The sequence below is a fragment of the Cynara cardunculus genome (assembly GCF_001531365.2).
Source record: "Cynara cardunculus var. scolymus isolate 2C chromosome LG 3, CcrdV1, whole genome shotgun sequence".
Lineage (NCBI taxonomy): Eukaryota > Viridiplantae > Streptophyta > Magnoliopsida > Asterales > Asteraceae > Cynara > Cynara cardunculus.
This window is the reverse complement of record NC_037530.1, coordinates 2,601,678-2,612,505: the sequence shown is the minus strand read 5'-3', so window position 1 is coordinate 2,612,505 and position 10,828 is coordinate 2,601,678. Positions and strand designations below refer to the sequence as shown.

Here is a 10,828-nt window from a genome sequence, read left to right as displayed (position 1 = left end):
TATCCAAGTCTTTGGCTACCCGGGAGGTCACAAGTTCAAACCTCATCAAATGTTAAGAGGGAGGTATCTGAGCCTATGGTGTTCAAACCTCACGAAATGTAAAGAGGGAGGCATCCGAGCCTTTGGCCTCCCAGGGGGTCAGGGGTTCAAACCTCGCCAAAAGGCTCCTAGGAGGTCAGGGGTTCAAACCTCACCAAATATGAAGAAGGTGTATAAGTTCTTTTGTTGTATTTGTCGTATATAAATACCTGTGACGTATGTATTAGTTGGAACCATACCATCAAAATTGCAACATTTTTTTTCCAAATAAAATGATAGAGCCATTGGATAAATCTTGGTCTATTCAACTCTATACAAAATCAAACCTTATGAAGTTTATTTAAGAAATGAGAGACATAAATGAAACCATGCTTAGTTGACAGTAACTTTTCCAGCCATACCAGCACCCTGGTGTGGTGAACAGTAAAAACTGTAAGTCCCTTTCTCAGTCAATGTCACTGAATATGTCTCTCCATTTGCATTCAACAAATCCTCCTCACTCATCGATATCTTCGCTGCGTCAACGCCCGCCGGGATCTCGTCCTCGTCAAACACCACGTTATGCGGGAACCCTCTGTTGTTCTTGAACACGATCTTCTCACCGGGCGCGACGGTGAAGGTCGACGGCTCGAAAACCAAACCACCGTCATTGGCTCCCAGCAAGACCTCGACGGCCAGTGCGTTGCTCGCGAGCAATGCACTGGCGGAAATAACAACGGCTGCAACAGCGGCGTCTTTCAGTGAAGCTTTCACTGAAAGCTTGGGGGTGGCGGCGGCCGCCACCTTCACGGTGGTGGCCCGTGAAGCGGTGGCTCCGATGGCCTTGAGGCCGGTGAACGATGGGATGGAAACAGCTGAAGATGTTACACTTGCCATTGTGAAGAAGCTCTGGGTGTGGGAAGAAGAGAGGTGTGGGATTATAAGGTGTGATTTTGTGGATGATTTTTGGATGGATTTGTGTGGTTTGTGTTTGTTGAGGGGTGAAGTGGTCTGGATAATGAGATGTGTTCTTGTGGATTGATCCCATTTGGTAGAGGTAGGAAATGCTATCCACTTTGGTGACGTGGAGGTCTTTGATTGGTTATGCAAAATTCTGTTGTAAACCTAAAATGAAAAATAATCGTTTCGAATCGAACCTATATATCGATCTTAGCATCAAATTAGTAATTTTGAATTCTTGTTTTTTATATTATTTAATTTTGTTATTATTTTTATAATAATTTCAATATTCTAAATTTTAAATAAAAATGTATTTATTTCAATTTTTAGAGAGTGGAGTATCTTTTGGGATAAAAATAAGGTTGTTCATGCCCATACAATAATTGCTTGTACGCTTGAAATTTGAAGAATGATACATTACTAATGCTTAATAAATTGTCTTTACAACTTTTACTTAAATATTTTATAATGTAGTGTGTGTGCATATATATATATATATATATATATATATATATATATATATATATATATATGTATATATATGTGAGAAAAATTCCAAGTCATGAAACATTTCGCCACTTAAGGAGTTGTTTACCAAACATTTACCCGGTAAATGCTTAGTAGTAAAATTTAACACTATTATTTACTTATTGGGTAAGATTTTAGCTCAACAAAACGACATCGTATGCAATAATTTACCCAGTAAGCGCTTACTGTGGTAAGAGTCATCGGCTTCACTTACCGTGTAAGACTCTTGGTACTTGTCTCGCTCTGACCGGGTAAGATTCTTGATCCTTATAATATTCATCCAGTGAGGTAACGTGACTTGGTAAGCGCTTACCCAGATAAGCGTTTGGTAAACGGCCCAAGACTTTGTTTTGCTACTATGTGAACCCATTCAATTTAAATCAGAACATTAAAATGTAAGAAAAAAGCTTTGATGCTGATGCATGCAAGTACAAAGTTGATAGAAGGGGGTTTATTTTGTATAATCACCATGAATCAAGAAATCTAAGGTGTTGATATATTATGATGTACAAGAAAAGATCAACAAGTTTTTTACGAGGCCGTTTGCTGAACGCTTACCCGTGTCACTTTACCTGATCGGTGGCAAATATTGAGAATCTTACCCGAAAAGACTGATGACAAGGACAAAGAGTCTTTCCCGGTAAGTGAAAATGATGACTCTTACCCGGTTAAGCACTTATCGGATAAAAATGTTGCATATGATGCCTTTTTAACGGACTAAAATCCTACTTGGTAAGTTAATTGAACATGTTGACTCTTACCAATAAGCGCTTACCTGGTTGTGTTTATCGGTACGGGTTGGGTAAACAACCCCTAACTCTCAAAATTCATTAATCTCATGCAATTAACTTTGAAGTTGCAAAGGGTAGAAGGAGCAAGCACAAAAAACACACATTTAGTCCATAATGTGATATAGAATTCATTTAGAAGCAATGAAAAGTATTAAAAAGAATGTACATACAAACCCAATCCAAATCAAACAAACTCAGTGTATCTCATCCAAAGGTGGGGCCTAGGGAAGGTAAGATGTAGTACAGACCTGACCTCTACCTTACGCCTCACATTGTGTTCTCTAAACTGGGGAGAAGATAAGAGAAAAGAAAATGTGAGAAGATAAGAGAAAAGAAAATGAAGGAAAAGGAAGGGAGGGAAAAAAAAGAAAAAGAAAATTTTTAATTGTGTTCTCGAAAGGGAAAGAAAATGACGGAAAGGAAAGGAAATAATTTTCATGTTCTTGAACAGGAGAGAAAGGAAATGAGAGATGTCAGTTTTACCAATATACCCTTTAAAAATATATCCTTTGTAACGAAAGATTGGGTAGTTTTGTAATTTTAATATTTTAAAAAAAAGAATAAAATGGTTGTTTCTATGAATTCACCTACCCTGTGAAAACTATGAAAAAGAATGTACATACAAAACCAAATCAAATGAACCTTACTATATCTCACCTATTGGTCAGATAGGTAAAATATATGCAGACCTGACATTTACCCAAAAGAGCAGATCAGTTGTTTCCATATGAATAACACCAGAGCTTGTGAAAGGTAAGAAAAAGAAAGTATATACATATATGTGCATATAGTTTTCACCTCATAAGAAGCCAATTAAGATTGCCAGCAACACTACCACTTGGATCTTGATAGTTGAAAGACTGATTCCACATAGCATTTCATCTTCATGAAATAGATTCACAAATTATCCACAAGCTTGTGATATACATTGCATCCACAACACCTGCAAATCCCAATCAAACTACACATATCATCACCATTTGCACCCCATCATTTATCACCCAGAACCAAAGACATTAAGAATACCAACACATACATACACAAATGAATACCATTGAAACTGGGAAAATGACCAATAGGACATACGTGGATCAAAAGTCTGGAAGGTGAGACAAGATTGGTAAATTACTAAACTGTTGATGTCAAATTAAAACCCTAAAACTGCCGCACAGGCTTCATAATACAGTGATACTAACTGCAGATATTAATATACAGAAACACACACACACATATATATATATGAACACAATTATATATAACTCTACAGCAGGAAGAGGGTCTCAGTGAGAGAGAAGGGTCGATGGTTTTTTGATTGAGATAGAAAAACGTGTGCTTTTTTGGCTTGTTAAAATACGAAAGTACATCCCTTAAATATAAGTAGTACAACTTTTTAATAAAAATAGTACAGCTTTTAAATGAAAAGTACGCTTTTTAAATAGAAAAATACACTTTTTTTACATAAACTTATAAAAACGTACAACTTTAAGGGTTTTGTCATTTGAGTGTTCTTTTAAATAAAAAACGGCAACGGAATCAAACCAAGACGTACACCTCATCATCGCCTCCGGCACTGCCACAAACCACCAAGCCGTATGCATCTTCAGGGCTTGAAAGGCACCGCCTCAACCGATTTTTAAAACCGTGCACCGGCTTACCCCAATATCGCTCGTTCAGCCCCATCTAGTCCCGTCTACATACCAAACGCACCCACATATGTGTGTGTGTGTGTTTAAAGTCCCAGAAAACCACAAGTGGAGGACGTAGAGGTGGTGGAAGCCGATGGGGTGGAGGTAGAGGCATGGACGCACCCAATGTAGAGCATATGGTAGACCCTGCATGCCACCGTATTGTTTATCCATCATAGTGTGAAAAATTCTAGGGTCGTGAAAAGTGTCACCATATTAATTTGTTGTGTGCCACTATATACATTTTGAAACTACAATGAGAACTATTTACTTAGTAAAGTAGGTTTGTAAGGTTTTTCTTCCACCCCAGACCCGAGTTCGAATCTTGTTAGTGTCATTTTCTTAGTTTTTAATTATTAATTTCAGATCTATTATGTTTCTGAATTTTTTTTAATAAAAGACTTGAACACATGAAAAAACAATGAACCAACAGACTAATAGAACCAAACCAATCGGTTGTTTTGTATTCGAATTGCTGAATTGAAAATGATTACAAAAAGGAAAAAAGATAATTCTGGGTTCGAGAGCCGGATCTCTCCTAAACATGAAACACAGGGTGAACACTACTATCATTGGGAAGTTGAAGGCGGTACGCAACCTTTCCAATGCGTTCAATAGTAATAAACGGCCCGTAGAAACGGGGTATGAGCGGACAAGAACACCCATTGACCCACCGAATATTCTAGGTCGCCGCGCCTGTGCTTGTCTACCGAACTTTTCATTCTTTGCTGTGCTTTCTGTACGTGGACTTGAAGTTCGGTCAGCATGCTATCTCTATCCATTAGCATTTGGTCAATGAAGAGTTGGAGACTACCATGTCTGAATAGGGAGTTAACATTGGTGGGTCGCGACCATAAAGATCTTGAAAGGGATAGTGTTCCATGATGTGTGGAAAGAATATTCTTCCCAAGGAAGCCACATCGCCCACTTCTTAGGCTGTCCACCAGCAAAGCATGCCTCTATACCCCGACTGACTACTTCCGTTCCGTGTGTCCGACATTGACGCTCTGGGGGTGGTATGCCGTACTAAATCTGAGTTTAGTACCTTGTAAACGCCACAGTTACTGCCAAAAATGGCTAATTCACTAGGTTGTACTAAGGATAGTGATTTGCCCCGACCCAGTGGGGAACCCGGCTCACCCGACCCGAATGGGAACGGGGATTCCCTACTAAAACGGGTCTGGAATCCCCGGTAGACTCAAAACCGGGGTTGGGGCCGGGTATTGTACCCCCCGACCAGGTACCCGGTACACTAATATTCATATGCATGGCAACGGGGCGAGTTTTGTAATCTCCGGCCCCGGTCCCCGGCAGGTACGGGGATTAACATCCCAGCCCCGGTTTTTGATGACTATTTCTGTTTTTTTTTCGCCCCTGTTCGGTTGTTCCTGTCTCTGCCAATTTGACATTTTTACTTGGAGAATGAAACTTCAAGAAACATAAAATAACAACAATATATCAAAACATGTTTTTTTCAAACATCAAGCAAACTTATCAAAATATGTTTTGCCAAGCAAACAAATTATAGTCACTTAATAATCAACATCCTTGTCATATGCAATCGTTTGATCAAATCCTTTAGGTTATCAATGTTTTTTATCTGAAATAAAAATAATGCAAGTCAGAAAATATAACAATTTAGATAATTACTACCTTCAATTTCTTTCCTTAAGCAACCTTGGCTGCACATCAATGCTCCAACTGTTTGCGATTTTATTCGACTTGTTGTTTTGTTATCTTGTTTCCGCTCATGCTAAAAGCCGATTCTGAAGCTACTGTAGAAATAGGAATGGCCAACACATGCCTCTGCATGATAGGAAACTTAGCACCGTTGCATTTCCACCACATTAATATGTCAAATCCTTCATCATGTGGTAACAATTTATCTGACAAATAATCATCCAACTCGGTCGTTTCAAACATGTCATCCTCAGAGATCATATTCTCAAAATCCAATTGCCATGAGGCCTTGTTTGAATAAGATTTTCCCCCACTTGAGACAGTAGTGCCACTTTGTCCTTTCCTTTTGTTGTGATTATGTTTCTTTTTGTACTCCTCAAATAAATCATTATATAGAGTACGGATCCTCATAACCTCATCTTTTGAGTCCATACCATAAATCCTTGGGAAGAAATAATTGATCAACTTTAAATAATACCTAGGATCTAGAACAATAGCCACACTCATCACATCATGTATGACTCCCCAATATATATCAAATTTAAGCAACATACTTGATGCCAAGTTCCTAATAACGTCATTCTGATCGTCTTGCCAACCCTTAATAGATACTTTCATGTCAAAGAACAAGGGGAAGAACATGTTGAAAGTGGGATACTTGGTCCTGGAGAATGTCTCAGTCACACGATAAAACAAACCCAACTTATCACACACATCAGTCGTCATTTTCCATTCCTTTTCACTGGGTAAAGAAACACAATGTTTCTCTTTCTTGCTCAAACGAGTAAAAACATCTTTATATTCTAAAGCAACATTCAACATTATATAAACAGTGATCCACCCAGTCTTGCAATCAAGCACTAATTCTTGTTGTCACTACCCACTCGCCAGTCTCCTCCTGCCCTCTGCCGATGAGCCTGTCTGCCCTTCTGAGCTGTCGACGACTTGAGTCCTCGACATCCTCCAGCGGTCCAGCCCTCGCCCCTCTAGCCGACAACTAGACTCTTGAGACATATTAGGGATAGTCTCATTTGGACATGTTCTCCTAAAAAAGCCCAAGACTTTCAACTCGTCGCACGACAACTAGGTGTAGATTGTGAAAGAGAATTAGTGCTTGATTGTAGGTGGAATTATGTTTATATAATGTTGAATGTTGCTTTGGAATATAAAGATGTTTTACTCGTTTGAGCAAGAAAGAGAAACATTATGTTTCTTTACCCAGTGAAGAGGAATGGAAAATGGCGACTGATGTGTGTGATAAGTTAGGTTTGTTATATCGTGTGACTGAGACATTCTCTGGGACCAAGTATCCCACTTCCAACACGTTCTTCCCCTTGTTCTTTAACATGAAAGTATCTATTAAGAGTTGGCAAGACGATCAGAATGACGTTATTAGGAACTTGGCATCAAGTATGTTGCTTAAATTTGATATATATTGGGGAGTCATACATGATGTGATGAGTGTGGCTATTGTTCTAGATCCTAGGTATTATTTAAAGTTGATCAATTATTTCTTCCCAAGGATTTATGGTATGGAATCAAAAGATGAGGTTATGAGGATCCGTACTCTATATAATGATTTATTTGAGGAGTACAAAAAGAAACATAATCACAACAAAAGGAAAGGACAAAGTGGCACTACTGTCTCAAGTGGGGGAAAATCTTATTCAAACAAGGCCTCATGGCAATTGGATTTTGAGAATATGATCTCTGAGGATGACATGTTTGAAACGACTGAGTTGGATGATTATTTGTCAGAGAAATTGTTACAGCATGATGAAGGATTTGACATATTAATGTGGTGGAAATGCAACAGTGCTAAGTTTCCTATCATGCAGAGGATTGCAAGGGATGTGTTGGTCATTCCTATTTCTACAGTAGCTTCAGAATCGACTTTTAGCTAAGCGGAAACAAGATAACAAAACAACGAAGTCGAATAAAATCGCAAACAGTTGGAGCATTGATGTGCAGCCAAAGTTGGTTAAGGAAAGAAATTGAAGGTAATAATTATATAAATTGTTTGTTATAATAATCATCTAAATTGTTATATACAATTTTTCTGACTTGCATTATTTTTATTTCAGATAAAAAACACGGAGAACCAAAAGTATTTGATCAAACGATTGCATACGATGAGGATGTTGATTGTTGAGTGACTAAACTTAGTGACTAGAATGTGTTGCTTGGAAATAACATGTTCCGATGCATCTTGTTAATCTTACATGTTTGCTTAATGTTTGGAAAAAAAAACATGTTTTGATATATTGTTATTAATTATGTTCTTTAAGTTTCATTCTACAAGTAAAAATGTCAAATGGGCAGATTGGCAGAAACAAGAACAACCGAACAGGGGAGGAAAAAAGGCAGAAAAGGTCATAAAAAACCGGGTCTAGAACGAGTCAGGGACTAGGGACTGGGGTTTGACCATGGTTTGACCGGGGGCTGTTACTAAAAACCGGGGCCAGGGATTAAATAACAGGCCCCATCCCCACCCTGTTGCCATGCCTAGGTTGTACACAAGTGTGGGTTTAACTTAAGGCCTATAGCTTATGAGCTTATCTTCCAACCTCGCAAAACAAAACCTTGCTATGCTTGGTCTAGATCTTTATGACATTTGACCTCAATTGAGACTCATTTATTAGATGATATTAGAATGACACCTCTTCTACTTTTATCAAGAAAGCATGACTACTTTCTTGTACTTGAAATTGAAATTATTCAAGCCACCATATTGAGCACTAAGGCTCGAACTTTTTACCATCTTGAGCACTAAGGCTCATATAGTAATGTTTAACACATTACAAGCACCATGTCTTTCAAATAGAATAAATATATGTTGGTTAAGTTAGGGGTGGTTCAAACGAAAACCGTAAGTATGATAAGAATCGGGAAACCAATTATTTCATGTATTATTCATGATGCATAACCCCGAATAATGAAAATTATTCATGTTAAATGTCATGATAGATATTCATGACAAAAGATTTGGGGTTTGCACAACCGGTATTAACCCTAATTTGATAAGAGAATGAGGAAGACATCTAGGGTTGGAAGGAAGGAAGGAAGGAAGGATTGAGCTAAAAGATTTGTGGTTTGCCCAACCGATGTTAACCTTTTTGACCAATGATCATAGATCGAAGGTACGGGTATTTCACTGTTTCGGAAAATGTTAAATAAATGAACTCCTGAATCTGAAGGTACTTTCTCCATGGTACACGAATTGTATTCATTGAACCCTAACCACTCAGATTTCCTAAATCCTCTCTAATCATATGGATATCCAACCCGCTATGTGAGCCGACTAATCCCTAGGCGCCCACCTGCTTTGCAGATAGCCCGGAGTCACCGCATTTGAACCTCCATGGCTACAAGGGGATTTTTACTCCTCCTTGGATTTGAACCGGAACCTCCTGGTACTTTTGACCTTTGGAACCAAGCTCAAACCAATCAGGCACCGCCCTTGTGGATATATATATATATATATATATATATATGTTATAACGAAGCAATTACATCATATATATTTGTTGAAACATAATCCAGATAAGGTCAAATAGCCCATAGCTTCTGTATGATCAATCAAAACATCAAGAATATATTTAAAAATCTTGATTAGAATGCTTAATAATCACCTTAGAGAAAGTTTGATTGCTGGGGACGAAACTAGCATCATTACACTCGGATCGAAGACCGAATTCGCTGCCATCATCTGGAAACACAAATAAAAAGTCATGATCCTTGAAAAAAAGATCTACACATAAACCAAAATTTCCAAAAACAATTGCTCACTCTTGGAGAAGAGGATACGATTGCTGCAGATGAAGCTAGGGTTTCCATAATTGTACTCAACAGTAATCACAGGCAAACGAGATGAAGATGGAACTGTTGATAGCTTTCAAGTCGATTACAGGAAGAAAGTAGGGTTGATTAGAAAGGATCTAGGAAATCGCGTGGTTAGGGTTCAACGAATGCAGGAGTTCGTTTATCTTCGAAAGACGTACCTTCTGTCTCGGATCTACGAGCATTGATCAAAATTAGGGTTAATACCAGTTGGCCAAACGTTAAATTTTCCCTCAATCGTTCCAACCCTAGCTGTCTTCTTTCTCTATCACCATCTTATCAAAGAACTTTAATGGAGATCTCAGAGATGTTAAGATTCGAATACAAGACATGGCAAATGGACACCGGAACCGGCCACCATAGCTGAGCATGCACGAAGTAAATACAACATTGGCAGGCAACTAAACTGACACCAGTTTATATATATATATATATATGAAAAATTGGACCAATTAACAAAGCCATTCCTATTGTTATGCACATGTATATAGGGGTGTTTGGGATTTGTGAAACAACCTATTGTTTTTTAAGATAATACTTATTAATTTAAAGGTAGAATGATTTACTTCTTAAAAAACTATTTATTATCGGTTTGACATCGGTATAAGTTATTTATTCAAACACTTAAAAGTGTTTATTACTGGTATCGGACCATAATAAGTCAATAAGTTGTTTTTATAAGCAATTTCAAACACCCCTATATAATATGGGTATATGTATTAAAACTAGAAAACATCTTCTATTACTTGTATGTAATTTACATATGATACATATAAATGGTTATCAAGGCGTTTATCAGTTTTTCATTTTTTGGTATTTTCTTAGAACCTTACTCTATATTTATAATATGGTATATGAGTGAAGAGAACCGCCTAAAAGTAAACTCCAACAACATCATTTGAACGAGAACAACACATATATGTCTACGGCATTTGTGTCTAAAAGTAAACTCCAACAACATCATTTGAACGAAAACACCACATATATGTCTACGGCATTTGTTCATTCTTTTTTACCTGTCAATTGAATTTTTCAAGCCAGCAAAATAGTGTTTTTCCAGTACGGTTGTAAAGGCCCTCAAAAATCTGTTAATCGGGATAATCAATAAACTTCATTCAATCAGAATAAGTAAATATATTGGTTCGGTCATTTTCTCGAACTCAAAAGATAGATTGATCGACTCACGAGTCGGTTTTTTAGGTTGGTTACCTTGTCAACCAAAAACCCATGTTTTTACAGCTTCATGCCGACTTACCAATCAAACTTTAATTCGGAAAATTGAAAACCATGGATAGAAAAAAAGTCGACACGTCTGCCTGCCTTAAC

At 37.7% G+C, this 10,828-nt stretch overlaps 1 protein-coding gene across 1 annotated transcript; it reads right to left on the bottom strand.

The window, feature by feature from the left end:
• Positions 1-276: 276 nt before the first annotated feature.
• On the bottom strand, positions 277-930 carry LOC112509837 (plastocyanin). Its single transcript, XM_025115016.1, has one exon. The coding sequence runs from the start codon at positions 913-915 to the stop codon at positions 412-414; it is 504 nt and encodes a 167-aa protein (XP_024970784.1). The 5' UTR covers positions 916-930; the 3' UTR covers positions 277-411.
• Positions 931-10,828: the final 9,898 nt, after the last annotated feature.

Excerpts from the sequence above, each read along its gene's own strand:
- LOC112509837 (XM_025115016.1), bottom strand. The coding sequence starts at position 915 with ATGGCAAGTGTAACATCTTCAGCTGTTTCCATCCCATCGTTCACCGGC.